The sequence below is a fragment of the Opisthorchis viverrini genome (assembly GCF_000715545.1).
Source record: "Opisthorchis viverrini unplaced genomic scaffold opera_v5_3, whole genome shotgun sequence".
Taxonomy (NCBI): Eukaryota; Metazoa; Platyhelminthes; class Trematoda; order Opisthorchiida; family Opisthorchiidae; genus Opisthorchis; species Opisthorchis viverrini.
In genome coordinates this window covers 5,048,168-5,068,012 of record NW_008751659.1, presented here as the reverse complement: position 1 = coordinate 5,068,012, position 19,845 = coordinate 5,048,168, and the positions used below count along the sequence as shown (strand labels likewise).

At 40.5% G+C, this 19,845-nt stretch overlaps 1 protein-coding gene across 1 annotated transcript in view; it reads left to right on the top strand.

Annotated features, from left to right (window-relative positions):
* Positions 1-19,845, top strand: part of T265_00387 (hypothetical protein) — a gene marked incomplete at both ends in the record, with an annotated part of 46,143 nt that overhangs the window by 17,304 nt on the left and 8,994 nt on the right. The window contains 3 exons of the mRNA XM_009164132.1: positions 680-916; positions 2,315-2,425; positions 5,135-5,350. Coding sequence (XP_009162396.1) covers positions 680-916; positions 2,315-2,425; positions 5,135-5,350 — 564 coding nt within the window. The remainder of the gene's footprint in view (positions 1-679; positions 917-2,314; positions 2,426-5,134; positions 5,351-19,845) is intronic.

The following is a 19,845-nucleotide window of genomic DNA, read 5'->3' as shown; positions in this document are numbered from 1 at the left end:
CATCTGGTCAGGATACTAGATATTGTACACCATGAACTAGTGTTCTGCTGAAAACTATCCCCTTGAGGGACTACTGCTTACCCGAAGATCTCAGTGACCATTCAAAAATTTTACAACCCTAGCTGCCGTGGATTTACGCGGGTGGATTTGGGTCTTGAGCTCATAATTGCGTTTGGAGTATGCGCTTATTGTTCAAATCTACATGGTTTGCTTTCCTCAGAGGGTAAACTTTCTCGAGAAACACAAGGCGATTTCGCTATGGAATCCAGACTGACCCCCAAATATTTGCATGCAAGTTAATATTCACGTGGACCAGATTGATTCTCCATACTTTCATGAATTTTGACCAGGTTATCATGACTTTGTTTCGTCGTGTGTTGTCGGTGCTAAAGTTTGCGCCTGGTGACAAGTATCATTTTGAGCTCAAAAATGCCATCAAATAATCAGACACACCATGCAGTCCCACAATCTCAAAGGCTTATCTTTATTCTTGCAAGTAATCTATATCACCTGGTGAGACTACTCAGTGAAGGTGAATGTATTCTAAACTAGAGTTATGGGACAAGTTCTCAAAATTCACGGACAGTCTATGGTCGGTTTCGAAGTGCTTAACTGTTTACAGACTTAGTTTTTGTACATTTTCTTGACTAAATTAACAAATAATTTCTGTGTATTCCAGGTCGCACTGCTCGACTGTTCAAGCTTAAATGCGATTCCCATGACCACCGATGTAGAGCGAGATATTGAGGTCGCACGCTGTGGAGCTCTAGCTCTGTGGTCTTGCAGCAAATCTCGGAAGAACAAACTAGCTATGAAGAAGGCTGGCGTGATATCACTTTTGGCTCGCTTGCTAAAATCCCCTCACGAGAACATGCTGATTCCTGTGGTGGGAACTCTGCAAGAGTGCGCATCGGAGGTAAGGAGTTACGCACACTCGCGAACATCCCACATTGCACACAACAGTATGTGACTTATTTACAAGTGTCCTTATTGATGTGAATGGTTGAAAAGTGTTTGAAGACTGCTGTTAAGGGGAACTGATGTTTGTAACAATCGAATTCTCATTGGTAAAAAGATAAACCGTAATATATGAACAAAGAAATATTGTACCAGTATTGTCTCAGTACTCGAACCTTGAGTAAACTTCCATTTTCAGGGGTTTAGTTAGGTCAAAACATTTCCTGGCAGTTAAGTAAGAAGCACAGTTAATGGTGGACTTCAGCATATTGCTACAAAAACCTTAGAGTAGTGTACACGATTTATAGCTGACGCGCATCAAGGTAACCCTCTTGGTTTACCGGGAAGATTGGTGTGTTCGTGGATAACCAAACTGCGTTTTGACAAGAGGATGCAGCATGGACTGATATTTTTCCATCGAAGACCGCAGTGCTGCGGCCGATTACCATCATTGTTTTTGAGCCAGCTGACTCAGAAAACAATTTCTGCCGTTGGGTTTTTCAGTCGTTATTCTGGTACGAATCACAACGAGCCATCTACTAAATGTGCTCTATGGGTTAACCTCACAAAAGTATTAGATTTTTGTGACAAAAGATGCGGCGGTACATTGAATTAGTCGGAATCGCTTCGCGATATACAGAACAATAAACACTGCATTTTAAGCTAGCCACTCGGAGTTGGTCGTAAGGGTAGCGAAGCTGATGGGAGATGGACGGGGCCGAGTAGATTTATGCTTATAAGATCTTTGTGTCCATAGGGAGGATTCAGTATTCTGTCTTGTATTTTGCTCATATGAATTTTGTCAGTTTTTGTGCTTGTTGCTGGCTTGAGCTGTTTCGCTACAATTTGGATAGCAGAAAGAAAGAATAGGAGAAGAAACAAATACAATCCGCATGAAGCAACTAGAAAAAGTGGTTCGTTGGCATCCAACCCTGCAGCATATACACTGCTAAATACCGTTATAATAAAAAAACTGACATTCAAATAGAAGTGAACCAGAGTTTTCGTGAGAGATTCGATGTTTAGGTGCTGCAGTCTCCGGATTAGGTGAGTCTGGTTTTCAACCGGACATTAGAAGTTAAGAGAAGCTTTCAGTGATAAATGCCGCTAATTGTGTGCTTAATAGCAGTGAAACAGGTAAGACTTCAGAGGCACCGATGTCTGCACATGACGCAGACACTTGATGTTTAAATCTATTTTGGTGAATGTATTCATAATGGTCAGAAGTCAGACAACTGTATTTGCTGAGGCCAAACCGTCAGATGGCCTTGGCGGCCATCTTTTATCCTAAGGGGCTAGTTGTTCAGGAGCAAAAAAAAACAATTTTGTGCTAATTTTCCAATGTACTACTGTTCAGCCTACGTACCGGGTCGCTATCCGAACAGAAGGAATGATCGAAGATTTGGTGAAGAACCTGAAAAGACCAAACCCCGAGCTTCAGATGCATTGTGCATCTACCATATTTAAAGTAGGTTGGTTTTTTATAGTGCAATCCATTTAGCTTGATTTACATGAGAGAGCCCTCACAACAAACGTAAATAGTACTCGGGAGTGGGTTTCAGAAAAACAATAAATATCAGACTATCCTAGAGTGATCGTATTTTCAGTATTCCAACGAATGACACAGAAAGCTCATTTTGGCATATTTTTGTAAACAGTGACAAAAGATTGCACAAAATATGCGACATACACATTAAATTTTACTGCTCCTACGATGCTAAATTAAACCTCTGTCTGAAAATAATAAATCAAAATTTTCTCAAGTATTTTGTAGGCATAATAGGAGGGAGTAGAGCTCTGTGTGCTAAAAGTTAATAGTTTTATTCAAGTTTGCTCAACGGTTTGTCAGTAAAATTTGTCCATAATAGAAGTGATAAGCGCTTGGTAAGCTGCCAGTATGAATTTAGGTTTCCATGAAAAAAACGATAAGATTTGCGACAATGATTTGAACATAAAAATGTTTGTTAACTAAAGTTTGGCACAGGGATTTTATTGGTGAAAGTTAGTTAACTAAATTTGTCCTTTGATCTGTCACTTCTCTTGGCAAGGTTTACTGAAATAAAAGAATTTTTCTTCCTTTGAGGCACTGCATGGGTACCATGAACTGGGTCATGTCTTACATCGCTAGGATAATACCCTGCGATAATAGCAGCATCGATATCCTTATGATTGGAAAATGCAAATACAGCTGAGTTTGCGCCAACGTATGTGATGTATGATGTTTCACTGACTCGCTTTTGAAAGTTTGAGTGAAGCTCACGATCATGCGTAGAATTTTTTTGGTGGGTCAATAAAAATCCTATATTTATGATGAGCTTTACAGCTGATTTCGGTCCTGAGCAAGCCAAATTGAGAATAAAACAAAACATCGAGGCAAACTGTTGCTATCTCCACATGGATCGACGTTAAAATTGTTTCATTTTGCTTGGAAGGATATAGCCGTATTATTTTGGCTAAGAACCGAAGTGGATTTAACTACCTGGATTATACAAAAAACTAAAATAGCTCACTTGAAAGCACTTGAATACACAGGCTGAAAGCTACAAGAAGTCAGAAATTTCATGCTAGCTTCAAGTGGTCCTGTAAAAGTTTTAACAAAGGAATCACTTATCGAAAAATTTGAATAGTGAGTCGCGTGTATTGTCAAATTTGTGAGATCAACGAGTGCTTTAGTGTACCAAAATAGATGTTAGTCTGACATAGTGATTCAACGGTTAACCGGTGCATTGAATCTGAGACGAGTAAACCTAGGCGTGTTATTCAGCTTCCAGAATGGCGCTGAAGTTACTTTTGTGTCCAGTTGTAAATAATAAAGCATGCGGCCACTCCCATACATATGTGGCACCAATGCCAAGGGTTTTTACACATAGTGCTGAATTTTTAAAGTTCTGTGCACCTGAACCGTGGTAAGCTAGTACTATCCTTTGCAATACAGTAGAGTACAATATACTATATGTGTATGAAACACAAGGACCCCGCAGTTTCTCAGTGGCAGTGACATCAGTGATGATGATCAGAAAAAAAGTAGTCACATAGATTATATCTCCTTCAATTCCCCAGTTGTCGGTATACCTATGCAGTTGAATTTGGTCTGTTTTACGAATAAAGTTTCTGAGTAGACAGTGCATCTTTCTTCGACCAGGAACAGGCCCATGTTTTTCATACCGACAATTTTCTTCGCTTGTCGAAATTCTGGATACCTAGACAGGTATAACCAATATTGGCACAATCCAGTTGCCATTTTCCTAGTGAATTACGTCATCCTTCTGACCTCTCAAAGGAGTGTATAAAGCTAAGTATTCTGACGACTGAGTCTAAGTGAACTGCTTTCCTCATTAACAGGGAATGGGAAATAACCAATAGGTAACGTACTGTACCACTTTTGATCCTTGGTTGTACCGATGTTCATGTGTGTGCGCGAAGTAAATAATGCAGATTGCTAGAAGTCAGTCAGCAGATTTACATTTGTCACCTGCATTGTCTGGTATTTATCAACACCCCTCCTGGGGACAATGAATGTGGAGGTTTTCCAACCTCGAAATTACACGCTTCACCAGTTTAACATGTTTTACCATGTGAGCGTGAATTATCGTTCACTGGATCTAAACACTGATAGTTTGCGTTTGTTGCAAGCAACCTACAACGTCCAGCGGCTAATCTTATTATCGACTAAACACAAGGGAAATATAACTATCATAAAACTCAGCGCGCAACGAGGACCAGAAGTTTTAAATTGGAAGGTGACCGGAATGACCTCGATATCAAGCACTACGGAAAACAAACAAACAGTATTCTGTCATCCCAACAGTTTCAGTTTTGAAAACATTGAACATATATCCTGGTTACTACTGTATTTTGAACACATGACTAAAACGGGCAATTTCGCATTCGTTCACCAATTCCAAAGTTTAATCCTTGCCCCCGGGAGCATAAAACTACTAGCAGTGATCATTCAATTGTTTAAGATCATGATCGTTGCTTAATAGGACTGATAAAGTGGATCGAAATTCGCTTAATGAGAGATAAGGCTAGGACGGAGAAAGTCCTAAACTAGAAGCAGAGAAATAGCGGTTGGTAACTGATAATAAATTACGAGTTATACTCATCTATGTTTTTTCGACCCGAATTGCTAATCCTTTGAGGGAATATTCAATTTTTAACACACCATTGTTTTTAGTGTGCTGAGGAGCCAGAAACTCGTGATCTTGTTCGACTCTACGGTGGTTTGGAACCACTCATTGTCCTCCTGACCAAGCAAGACAATAAAGAACTCCTGGCAGCCGCAACTGGAGCGATATGGAAGTGTGCAATCTCAAAAGAAAATGTAGTACAATTCCAAAAATTGGGTGTGATCGAAAAGCTCGTGGGACTATTGAATGAACAACCGGAAGAGGTAAGTTAACAGATTCCGTTCACCAAAAATCACATAAGCATTAGTGAAAGCCGTAATAAAACGGATTAATTTTGTGTTTTTGTCTTGTTGGATGGATTTGGAATGGTCTCTTGAAAGTTTTTCCAATATTTAAGAAAACACTTCTACGCGATATATCCAACGCAATGATGATGTTACCCCAAATGATGGAGTGAACTCGTAAAAAATATTCTAACTCTCGAGCCCCGTCAAGAAGTGATAAATGATACTACTTATAGTATGGTTTTGGGCTCAATTTTTCACTCTGTAGATTAATTCAAGTTTCTTGAGGAAACTAGTTGAAGGCTTCAGAAACTGAGAAACTAATGTGCGATTTATTCTGAATGTTGGCATTACATAAAACAAAGATTCCGCAAGGTGGTTTACTGAAGAAATCAGTGGCCTGTACGGTTTGAAGTCATGCCATACAAGCGGGTTCTTCTAATGCTCGGCCTTCGATCTGATGGGGATTAAGATCTGTGCTACGAAGAATATATTGGCCTGTTTCAAGATTTTTATCACCAGCCATTTTATTCCCAGGTTAGGAACTGCAAGAAGTCCAATTTAAATCAAGCACGAAGCAACTAATATCCCTTATTTGAGCTGATTAGCAGAAGACACCTCACCTATAGTCTAATTAAAGGTACATCCTGAGAGTAAACCCTCGAACGAACGCTTAAAGAAGTAGAAATGCGCATGAAATGTGAACGTTTGATGATGAAAGATGGCCGCTTAACTGTAACCAAAGGGTTGAACCGTCTAAAGATATTTTATTGGTACGTAAATATAGCGCTTATATTGGCGCATACGTCAAAACAGAATTACTAGTTAATTGGTCGCTAAATGACCGTAAACCATCGTGGAGCGACGCTTTACCTGTCTCGGTAACAAATTAAGCCGAGGGTTCGTTGCTGGACTGGATACCCGTGAACCGACCCTGTGTTGTCCGAGATTCTATGAAAGTAAGCCTCCTCGACGGTCAAACTACCAAAAGTTCTTTTCTAGTCATGTCAGCTTATCAACCAGAAAGACCGATTCATTTTACGACATCTCCCTACGATATTGTCCATCAATGGAACTTTTTGAAATGGTCATAATAGCGGGAGATTTCAATACACGGAAAGACTCCTCAGACAATGAGAATCACGCCTCAGTAGTGACGTTTAACCTAAGGAAAAGTAAGTGGACGCCATTTGTTACTTCGTACTGATCACCAATTGTTTCACGGCAGTACAGGGCTTAGACGCGATCGACGGCATTGTGCTACGAGTCCCCTAACAGCTGAACAGCCTTGGGTATAAAGGGATCGAATCGCCAATAGCGGTCAATGACGTGGTACAGACCTTGACTGCTAGTGGTTTCAGAATGCACGGGTTGATTCAAGTCATGCTTTTGTTTGGTGCAGATTTTCATTGGACATTCGTGCTAAAATCCAGAAATCAGCCCATTATTTATCGGAAGAAAAAGATCCGCGGGGAATGGACCAGAATACTCCAAGCGTAAAGAGGTGTTTACATTAAGCGCTGTGGGATGTTCTCACCCTCCTGTCTGGGGCATCACATAATCCCGCTTGCAGGTGATGGGATTCTCCATAGTTTGCATCATCCCACTTTTGCCGAAGATACTTGTCCTACCGTCCCTCTCTTTAGCTTCCACCCTAGAGCGCATCAAGAAGACTGTTGTCATGTTGGTTCCGTCATTCACATTTATCGGTTTAATGGAAGAAAATCAGTAGCCTCTAGTAATGAAGAAAACAGATTTGGCTTACGATCACTAACGTTCATTTAGTCGCTCTGAGTGGCTGATTTAGCACAACGTAGTATCCTTCCTATATATGGCAGAACAAACTTCCTGCTGACAGACAGGAGTTGAAACCACAAGCCACAGTGTCTGTAAAGCATAGTGGACAGATTAAGGANCTGTGTATCCTTCCTATATAGGGCAGAACAAACTCCCTGCTGACAGACAGGAGTTGAAACCACAAGCCACAGTGTCTGTAAAGCATAGTGGACAGATTAAGGACATTTTCTCTGTAAACTCCTTTAATTTTATGTATACCACACAGCACAGGAATAAAAAATGTATTGCCTTAAATGTTCCCATTAAAGACAAGTCTCTTTAGACGGAGAATTTACGGAACTCTATACTGTAGCCCATAGATCGACGTAGGTAGATCTCTGAATAGCTCAATCGTTAAGGCGCGAACTTACTGGCCGGAAGTTCAGCGGTTCGAACCATCTGTAGCTCGACTGCTTTCCTCTACGCTTGGGCAGCTTGGCCCTACTTCCGCCTTGTACTTTCCTCGCGTAGCGCAACAACTGGGCACCGAAGGATTGTTGCATCTGAACAGTTGACCGATTGGTTGATTAGCTGATATTGTAGTCCAATTGGGATGCAACACTTACTTGCTGTCTGGGATTCAAAGTTGTGGTCTCCCATTCACCTAGCAAAGCATGTTTGTTTGTCTGTAATCTAGAACTTTTTAAAGGGATTGATACCAGACAGAGATAGGCCAAAATTTCAATTTTTTAAGGGTAACTTAGCGAATTGTGCCTAACCGCAGAAAGTTCACATAAACTTTTCATGGCTACGTCTCATCCACCGGAGAGGTCACTAGTATCATCATCAAGAATCATTTTTGATATGTATGTGTATAATCTAGCATAAATATACCACTTTTTTTGTATCCTCTTGCAGTAAGCTAATAGTTGCACAAAAGGCATGAAATCTGAAGGCATATGTTCCTTACGGTTCTACACTACCAGCAACCCTTCAGCACACCCTGAATAAAGAAACTCATTGTAGCCATTGTCTTAAGAGTATCCGTCCCAGCACAGTGACAATCTTCATCGTCTCGGTTTTTGCGTGAAGCCCTTCTGACTGCACAACCTCGGTAATTGTAGCCACACATCAGCAAACACTGTATTCATTTGTAAATTCAACGATTAGATAAACAATCATTATAAAGATTCACTGTGCTTCACGGACTTTGTCATGGCAATTCCATATGTCTCCATTAGTGTGGTGCGTCTGGTTCCGATCTATTTCATGAGGGCCCAACAAAACATGTAAGCACTGACTTGTAAATATATATAAAAGTGTCAAGGTGCAAAGGCAATCCCAAAAGCCTTCGATTTAACCTCTACGAAAGTAGGAAACTGAAAAAAACCACAGTATAGAAATTAAAGAGTAGTATGCTGGGAATCATGAGATAAGCTCACCAAATAAGACTAGCTATCTCTTACTAGGCCAAGTAATTAGACAACTTCTAATGTTAAATCTTTCTACTGAACGAAAACCGTCAGGAAACAACATTCGTCACGTTTGTAATTTTGGTTTGTGTGAAAGTTCTGGATCAGTTAAGCCTCAAGTTGTCATGTTGCTCCTATTTTCTACTGAGTGACCAAAAATAAGAAAAAAGACTAATTTCGTCTGCGTGTTTCCATTTTAGATGTCCACGTACCTTTATGTAGAATCTGTCTCACCACGAATACAGTTGGTATTAAGAACGGAAAAAGTAACGCCATCTGATATTATTGTTTATAATCCGTTGTGTCAAAATATTGTTCATTTGCGGTCCCTTCAACAATGGATCGCCTTGACGTTCGCGTTCGTTTTATTGTTTGTTTTTTGTCAAACGCACGGAGGTAATCTTTAAAATACACACATTAAACTAGGGAGTATCCAACGTAGATATAAACAAAACAATTTATTTCCTCCAGATTTTTCTTTTCTTAGTTCTAAGGCGTCATATATTACCACAGTGGTGAAGTCAAAAAGTACGTTGTTCCCACTGTTAGCGTATAGAAGCAGGTTAGTAGGATCAATTTCACTTGCAAGATGAAAAAATACACTGATAGAACGATATTTCGTATTGTCTTGTTTCACGAAATAAGGCCATTAGTCTTCTTGTACTGAGCGAAAAATAAGGTACACATTGGTCTGGAAGCTGCAGAAGAAATCAAAACTATTAGAATGACAAATAAACCCAGCGTGACAGGTTAATAGCGGAAACTTGAAGGAGTGTGGGGGTTCTCTTCACGCCTTATTCGTACCCACTCACTGATCGATGGCTACTCTTAATACTGTGACTGTTTTACACTATATATTTTGTCAGCAACGTGTGTTTCCATGACATAATTAGAACCAAAATGGAGTATCTACTGCAAATTAGGCAATCATTTTTTGGTAACAGACAAAAAATAAGATTGGGATGTTATCACCGGTCGCTTTCATAAATTCCGAGCATTGACATTCATGTTGAAATCTTGTATCTTGAGCACAGACAGAAACGTGAGGTTAAATAAATTCTAAATTGCTACTGGTGCTTGACTGGTCTGGCCCCAATCACAAACAAATGATCAGGTCCTGCCCTTGGTATCGCATAAGCCATTGGCTTTGAAGTACCACCACAAACCGCCTGACAACCTTGTGTCGTAAATTTCCGTCGACCAGTCTCATCAGTGAAGCTACAAAAAACTCCACATTTCTGGAAAAAGAAACCTAGAAACCATAACGTTTCTGCCCCTCCATACTCACTTAATATCTGAGCAGGGACAAAAGACCGCGTATGTTTCTGCAGCTGGAGATACGAACACACATTTTTTGTTTAAGATCCCGTTCTCTTTTTCCGTAACACTTACTTTTCCAGAAGGAATGTATCATGAGCATTTTTTACAATTGGACGGACAGCTGACCGCCGAGCGTCATCCATTGTCCTAAAACCCCCAATTTGTCTCTCGTGTGAAGTTGTTTATTTGGTACTATCTGTATGTACACATACATGTTAGCACCCGATGTAAATTTGCCTGTTTGTCGGGGTGATCGAGATTTGGTGCTGTAAAGATTTTGCAGACCATGCTGAATGTGAATCAATTCTGTAAGGCATAACCATTCCAGGAACGCCAATAGGGGGGGGATGCAGGACATTAAGTCCTCATATTACGAAAAATCGTATGGCGAGATGGTCTTGGGAAATTGTGTTCACTTCGCTGCAAAAGGAATGCAACAAAAGCAAGCTGACTTTTCCGAGCACCCAGAATTTTGCTCAAAAAGTAACAGCAAATACCACACACTCCGATAACCCCAAGACTAACAGTGATCACTTGCGCATTATCCAGTACGGTCAAAATAATTTTGAAAGAATACACGGATGAGTGTTACTTCTACCTTCGGAGCACAAGCGATGTTTGCCGGTCAATACAAATTGAAGGATTACAAACTAAAATTGAGTGTCCGACGCTGCTCAGAAGGTACATTGTGCGCTGTGGCATTCAGGTTAAGATTTTCATGCCTTGCTCTGGACTTAGGTCAGCCCGCCACCATACTGTGGGCCAGATAACCGAATCAAAGAAATGAGATGCTGAATCTGAAATAAGTCTTATTTCTTAACTCAGCAGTCCATGTTGCATTTTGTAAAGAGAATGAAGATCCGTCTACTACGACTTGGAACCGGGAACCTAGAAGCGGAGTAATGTCCTCGATGACGTTTTAGGAGGCAGGTCTGAAGGACAAACTCATCTTGCTACACTCGAATCCAAAGACTACAGGATAGACACCGCTGCACTCACTGAGGCCCGGTTGACTACAGAGGGTAGGGTGAACACAAGAAAGCCGACGTAATAACGGTGTCAGATTCTGTCACATGTCACGTGAATCAGAGAACAATCAAACTGCACTAACCACAGAATGGTGAAGTAGACAGTTTGTCATCTTTATTAATAGGTATGAGCCCGCGTTGTCACACTTACATGAAGATGGGAGGAAATATTACGTTCAGCATTTTTATCCGTTCAGATCCGGACCTTCTAGCAGCTGAAGTTTTCTGTTGAGTGATTTCGGGTTGGTAAGGGCCGGAAAACCTGGACGAATGTCCTGGGTCCACTTTGAAACGTGTGAGTAAAAGACAACTGTGGATAACTGTCAGAATTGTGCGCGGCATTCAAAACTTCCATAGCAAATGTGTAGTTTTAATGTGAAAAAAAGTCCGCAGCGTGTATTCATTTGACAGATGACATGGATGCCTAGTAGACTGAGTCATTCTGGAAAAAGAGTACAGAAGAAAACAGGTCATTCACGCGTATCGCAGTGGTGCATATTGAGTTCAACGTCACATTTCGGAAACTGCGACCTTAACCGGGAAGAAACCCCATTCAAGTTCAATGTAAGAAAGTCAAAGAAGCTTTGCATAGCTCTAAAGAACAGGGTGGCAGATGACGAAGTCCCAAACACACTTCAAGCCATTGGGTCCAAATACGGACATACCTCCTGGCGGTTGCTGTGAATAAACTTTGAATAGATCGAGTACGCAGACCGGATTTCTTTAATGACGATGACTTATTGATATCCACCCTTTTTCAGGAGAAGAATTTGCTGTTCGGTGAGATTCACCAAGAACCTGAAAATATGCACACCAGAAAGTAAATTGGAATTGCTAGGACAAAGAACTCGAAACATATGTAAGAAACAAACGATGGTGATTGGACCAAACGTTATAAAGTTATCCATTCAAACGTTGGTCGTTGTCCTCACAAAGCACTCTTTACCAGACTGAAATAAATCCAAGGACGGAAAGCCTAATATCCTCGGCAGATGGAAGACGAACAAACCGGCGGAAAGCTTTACAAATACGACAAATTTTTGTCAGCTTGGAAACGCCACAGTTCAACACCATCCAATCAGCCAGATGTTGATTTTCAGTAATTCAATCCACGTGCACAAAACATAAATTAAAGACCTACCTGGCCGACTTACTCACTTCCGCAGAACTGCTGAGGGATATAAACCAGCTGCACAGTGGAACGGGAAAGGGTGGCGTACTCGTGGAATTGTCCATGCAGGTTGACCGACACCGCAAAATGGCCTTCTCTAGCTGTTTCCCGAATTTCGGGAGATGGATCCCTTTCTTCAGAGATGAGGAGAAAGAAATTAGGTAGGGGTCGGAGAGCTACAGCAGAATGGTCCTCCTACGCGCAGGCTTGACACTCTGTTAGCCTGCATCATTATGAAGAAAAATATTCCTGAACGTCAGTGTGGATTTTAAAGCGGCCTATGTTCTGTTGATTTATTTTTTGCCGCGAGGCAAATCCAAGAAAAGTTTCATGAGCGGTATCAATTGCTTTTGTTTGTTAACCGAAAACCTTTAGCTGGTTATCTAAGAGGCAGTACGGATCATTCCGCGGAAGACTGACCGTTCGGAGGAAATTTCTAGCTTCAAAAAAGCCTTCTAAAAGGAGACAAAGCCCCGGACCGAGACCTTCTTATCTAATTCAGGTTAGCTTTCAGTCGCTTCCGGACTGAATCGGGGTCGTGTTTTTGCTCAAAGCCTCTTCAGCCTCTGTTTTACAGCAAACTATACTGAGGCGTTCATCTGTTTTAAACGTGATATGACAATTCATCAGCTTTTGCATGATCACTTATTCATTTCTAAGCGGTCCCTAGCCAGAGCAAGTTTGCCTGAGCTCGACAGCCGCATGACATTTGCTCGGGACCAGTGTGTCATATTTCTGCATTCTGAAGCGGATTTGCGGCAACTGACTAAGATATCCACACCAGTGACACCCTGATATGATGAGAACACCTGTCATCTGCCCGTCTGAATCGAGGATTCGAAATGAAAAAAACGTGTTTTGTCAAATGCTTGTGGAAAAAGTGCTACACGAACTTTCAGTTGGTAGTACGTTGTCCGCAGATCCAGTAGTTCCGACGCCATCTGGAATCCGCACTGCTAGAACTCCTCCCCTCCTCCTCGGAATGATATCATCGCACCGAAATATAATTGCAAACCTGGTTAGCCGCATTTACGTCCAACGTTAAGTTGCTTTGTCTTTGGGGTCAAACAATGGAACAGAAATTGGATGACGTTGTGTAAGGACATTTGTGGACTGTTCCTACTGACGAGGAGCAATGCGAGATACTCTCGTAGCCGATTCAACCTTCATGAGGAATCCTTTGCAAAGTTGGTAAGTAGGTTGATAATGAAATGAATGCACGAACTGAGTAAATCAGCGCGGCGACTGAGGGACTTGGAAGACGCTTCTGGGGCGGCTTCCAGCTAATTTTGAAAGACATCAAGTTCCACCTCAGCTGACAGAAGGACAAAATAGCTTGGTGGACTGCTGTCCACGCAGGTGTGAAAGGCTTTGAGATAAAACGCTCTGCAATGCCGAAAGACAAGTGAACCACTAAGAACGACCTCACGGCTCCCTTCCCAGTCTTAAGAATGCGGACTTGAACAACTTGCGGACGTACGTTTCTTTTATCTTGCGGGTCTTTAGCTTACTTACCGGTTCACGTTTTGAGGGCAGATACCAAAGTGAGTTTATTCCATTTTCCGATAAGTACGGTGGAGTTACTCTAAGGATAACCTCATTAACCATACAGCCAGTAGGTCACCATCTAGTTGTCAATTACGGGCTTGACAATGCTTTAATAGGTAGCTCCCTAGCACTTGCATAATGTCATACTGAAGACGACTTAGTGTCATGTTAAAAATTAAAGGAACTACCGGAAGGCGCCGGTATCCCAATGATAAACAAGCAGTTATCGCCGGTGGATGTTGGTACGCCATCACGTCTAGGCTCACTGCTTGCGATAGATCTCTGGTTCAGCCCTAGGTGAGAGAGGTTTTTGAAAGTAGCCACTCGCTTATAGTGTTATGTCGCCTGTATTGCCCTCTTATGCTGATGTCCTAGTGTGCCAAGCACCTGAAGATGTTAACAACCAAAAATATATTGCCAGTGATGGACAGCACAATAGACTGAACTTATCAAATAAGTCCGCTGGAAACTGAAATTTGCTTGTGGAATTGATTGCACTGATTCCGGAACAGGAACACGGCCGTTCAAACGAGAGTGGTGTGGCTATGAACAAAATACCTATCCCGCAGAACCCCAAGATTCTAGAGTACCTTTAAAATACTCGCATATTTCTTTGGAATAGATAACTTCGAAGAAAGGGTTTCTTGCACAAAGGGTGTGGCTAGAACAAAATACCTATCCCGCAGAACCCCAAGATTCTAGAGTACCTTTAAAATACTCGCATATTTCTTTGGAATAGATAACTTCGAAGAAAGGGTTTCTTGCACAAAGCTGAATGTTGCTTATGTATCCAGAAATGTGAACATATGTGGGCGCTGACAATTACGTCATTGATGTAGAAGTTAACGTAATGTTAGAATTGAGTTTATACAAGCTCGTCCAGGGTCAGAATTTCCTTTGCGAAAAACCAGTTCTCATGTTAGCACGAGTCTTTTGAGTCTTTTATCAGACTATTAGATTCACACAAAATCAGAGCCCGTCCCATTCTCCTTGAAAACCACCTTCTTAAAAGGTTAAACGGGCTGGTTTATACCTTTTAGCATGCACAGAGTGAAAAGCATCACCTACTAGCTTTGGCCTTTCGTGATGAATGCCACAGAAGAAATGGTGTGCCGGACAAGGGAAAACGAAAAATATACAAGCTGAGAACGATCGTAATTAATCCGATCTCTGTGCCCAAAGGCCAAAATATTCTACACAGTTGTCTTACTCATGGTATAAAAATAAAAATAATATTTACTTACCGCAAGCTCAGCAGTCGTATGACTGGTACAGGCCACTGGATCGAAACGGTCGATTTCATCAGTGCAGCAAAGGAGCAATCGCCCTTAAAATAACTGACCCGTATTTTCGCTAGCATAAGCGTATGGGAAAGCCTTGATACCGTCTTGACCTAGCAGTCGGACTTCCCGCAGTCGATTGCATAGAATCCTTGATTTTATGACAAGATGAAAGCAACCCTGTATGATGCTTTAAATCATTTATCATATCACCCGATGGAACGCCCATTTAAAGCATCATTCGCAAACTAGTGCACTTCCTTATTAAAACGAAAGTATTCAGGAAACAAACTGTGGTGATGGTACCAATGTGAAATAAATTTAGTAAGTTTCATTTATTCGCACATTTGTGTGGTTGAAAAAAACATTAGCGGTTTCTGTTATCGGTATGGTGATACAGATCATTGAAACCTCAAGGTAGTAACAGGTTTTTTCGCGGCGATGGAACATAAGCTAGGTAGGGCTTACATGTGCACTATGAAAGAAAACACTGCTTAATCGACTACGTGTCAGCAAAACTTCAAACCACATCCCAACCCATACGAGGCATCAAAAAAACTTAGTCTAATCACACCAGTAGTGAAGTAATGGATTTGTCCAAAGGATTTATATTCTATACGGTTGAAGTAAAATTATTTATTTCCAGAAGGTCTTCAATACCAAAGTCGAAAAGAATCCACCAGTATCCCCACCGGTAGACTGTCATTTGGAAGAATCAGTGAGCACTGCCAGTTGGCGCAACTCCACACAATGTTGTGGACCGCAGTCCCTTTATGTCTTATTACTGTGAGCCTCGATCTGGATAACCGCTTGATCGCCTGGTGCGCTTGACCAAAGCAGAAAAGTCAATGAACGTGCGAGGCAGCTGATCTATTTATCACTGTCGCGCACAAGCGATCAAAAGTGATACCAAGAATACAACTTATCTGTCAAGGGCGAGTGAAGACTAACCAATGAAATCATCTCCACGTAAAACGGTTATTCCATTGGTAGCTATGTAGTTTCGTTAAGTTCGGAGCTGGTTCTCCTAATATTTCATTAAATGTGTAAAAATGTGACTTGAATTTTTAGTTTGATTGGAGAAAGACACGCTTTTGAGGCATCACAATTCACGCAACATCAAGATAGGACAGGTTAAAACTTACTCTGACTAGTCTGCTTAACTGTTTGGATAGCCTTCGTTGTATTTATTAATTCGGTCGCTGCTGTGCATGCCCGGACAAGCTAGGGGCTATGATAGTAGTTTTAATAACCAGGGTCGGATCCAGAGGAAATCCAGAAACAAACTCAGCATATTTGTAAACCATATAAATATTCGATAAGCACGGTAGTTAATCTGAATTATAAGTTGATGAGAACTAAAGGGCTAACGTCCGTCATACAAAAAATGCCCATCTAACTAAGGACCTGTCTTGCATTGTTTCATTGACATGAAGTATCTCTAGGGCTATAATCAAGCAGCATCTTTTTGCATCGACTTTGGACTGCAGTAAATTACAAAACTGGGGCAAATGCACCTGCAATTATTTCGATTTGTCCTCTGAGTTGAAGCGTTTTAGTCGACAGATTATGACGGCGATCAGTAGATGTCATCACCGAATGGGATTCCCGCTTTGCAATTTTCGCAACCCAATGCACCTATATGCTCTGCTCTTAAATGACAATGGACCTCGTTAGTATACAATCTGCAGTTTGCTTGCTGATATACATTTGACGGTGCATAATGCAACTGGTTTGCATATGAGCGCATCCACTCTTCTTTTTGATGGGTAGGATTTTTTGCTTAGGTAGTAATGCGTTGATAAAAACTGTTCTTTCCCATCAGCTTTGGACCATGGGCAACACATATTCATGGCAAAAAGGTGGAATTGCTTATGTGCATATTGGTCATAGCGAATGATATAAAATTTAACAAATATGAATATGGGTCCCAATAGATGATTTTGGACAAACTAAGGGATTTATAAAGTTTTACAAGATAAATGAGCTTATCTACAATTAAACCTGATATGTTTTCTCATTTGGCTAGCGAGTGCAAAATATCCGCGTAATTCCCGTTTATTTATAATTCTCATTTATAAAGTGAAACATTTTACCATAGGCGGTCTGACTGGCACAATTATGTAGTATTCGGCAAGGTTCTTCAAGGTACAATTTCATGCAGGAGTAAAAGACGTGAGCTCATTTTTACCTCTCAGTTTTAGTTTTTATTGTTCATAGTAACAACAAAAAGAAGGAAGAAAATGCATTCAAAAAGACGAACAATATTGGATTGACCTTACCATTAAGCTCCTCAAATGCCAAATGCGAGTGAATTTGTGTTATGGCTCTAACCCAGTCTGAAACGCAACAGTTAGCCATTTTTTACCTGTAATTACACCACGAGACTACTCGATGTCACGAAGTTTTATTCGTTTTGTACTCTGTGGGTTTAAGTAGACAACAATTTGTCATTTCTGCTCCCAAAAAATGGAAAAAGCATCAAGCTGGTAATCTTTTTAACCGAGTAAACATATAAAGCATTCAAAAAATGAATCCGAAAACAAGCTCAGAATAGGAATTTAATCCAAAAACTATCTTCACATTGTGGCGCTTTTTACAGTGGCAAACTCTACTTTTCTCTAATTTCATTATTTGAGGGGCAAATCACCTACCTTGTCAACAGATTTCAACTCTGAGTTTAATGTGCGTGTTGTGTTTACCTCCAGAGTTGGGTAATGTATTCGGTGAATGTGCCCTTGTTTACGGATGGAAACGCAAGCTAAATTAGAATCTAGAAAAATATACCACGGCATATTTCTGAGGCTTTTTTCCCAAATGAAATAATCGGCATCCCAAAGATACCCTGAAATTGGCTGATTAATGCTGCATATGGGCCAGGTTTATATCATTCTAACTCACAAAATATCATCACTAAAAATTAGTTTCATAGATATACAAGGCAAGGTTTATTATTTCGCTGACAGTTTTCTACTATTCTTTCACATGAACTCAATCCAGCCATCTTTTTTGCTCGAAATAATAATTCGAAAGCTATTGAATATTTGGCTAAGCCTTAGGCGGACATCCACCATAACTCAAACCTTGTTACTTGTTTGGAGAAATCAAATTACGAGAGTCGGAAGTACGTAACTCGCATGCAAGCCTCTGGTGGTGTGGAAATTCCGGTCATTCACCTGGAGTGTTCTACCTACCTATGGTATAGAATGCTCTGCACAAGCAAGTAATGATTATTATATCACTGATATATATTTGTGCTTCTTTGAAGTAAGTTTTACTTGCACTAATTGATGATCTTCGTGAGGAGGTAGACAATTTTACTTGATGTCAAATGCAGATTCGTATTGTTTACTTAATAACCTTCAACATGTGTCCATTTTCATGCTTCTGGTACATTGCTAGTAGAAGGCTTTTGGTTGAGTTGCATCATTTTTTCCTCAACAGCATCTCCAGTCTTATCCTAATGAACGAAAACAAAAACCTCACGACTATTGTTTTTAAGTATCAAACCAGACCTGAAATCGGGGAATGAATTTCAACAGCATGTTATTATGTCATGCTGAAAATACCGCTGGAGAAAGAGGCCGTTTCGCTCTAATATTGTTGAGCAAATTATGCCCACTTGTTTCCGCCGAAGCACTTATGTGAAACCATAAACATTTAGTGTTTCGTGAAAGTATTATTCATCATGTATGGTGATGGGTTCTCTTAGAACGGTGAAAATTACGTTTTAGGGCTAAAATACGGAACCGACTACAATCAGCTGCAGAGGTCTTGAAACCGACCAAAACTTCGTTGTTTAAAAGAGCCTGGGTAAAATGCTGATAGATTTTATTCAAAAGGAGAGCGATTCACATCAGTACATTGACTAAGCGGTTAACAAACTTTTATCAAAAAAGAGAAAATGTAGGGAAATAGTGCGTTTATCACTCATTTAAACTGAAAACCCTTTGAGCTCACTTTCTATTATAAGACTAGTTTTGCCAAAGACAAGTGAGTGAGCAATAAAGCCAAAAAGGGGGACATAATTTAGCATGTGGAAACTGACATCCATTTAAGTGAATCATATTGAGGGTTAATCTAGTCCATTTCATACTCTGTGTAGTCAACTTTCAACCACAGAATCTAGGCAACGCTTCTTCGGTATACCTAAACGTTATGAATATATAGATGACATTATTATCCCATCTACTACGGAGGTCGCACGCGATAATTGTTCGTGCTGACTGATACCACGAGATACTTTACAGGGTGCCGTGACTTTCAAGCTCATCATTCTGTATTGAGCATTTGGCAGAAAATCTGTCGGGAAAGCCAGAGTGGATTTTAGAGTCTACTGTGACGTTCCAATCATCGCTTGTTTTTTGTTGATCATTTACTTATTTATGAGACCAGCCTTCAGTTCCAAACTAGGCTCCTGTGTTAAATTGTCGTCTAGCGTGTAAAGAAAATTAGAAATAGAATATAGCTCAAGCCATTTAGATTCGGAATGACGCTAGTATGTAATACAAACGGCTACGTGCCCAATCCTGTAATCACTGGACACATTTATTTGTCAGCTCACTCGTGGTGTGGAATTGCTTTACCTTCTGTTCGTTTGAGCATTCGGGCGGCCTAAATCTCTCTAGTTGTTTACGAAGCAAATAAAAACGCTTATGTTTAGATGTGTAGCCAAGTATCAACCTATCGAGTTTCAATATAAACCGGGGATCTGGTAACTGAAATCGATGAGATTTTGTCTCTATGTTGCCAACTTTACGAAATTTCCGGCCATGCAAATGCAGTCAACGAATATACATATATACATATTTTTCACAACTGGATGCTTTGGTTAAACGTGCACAGTAAGATCTAGTTAAATTATATATATATATATATA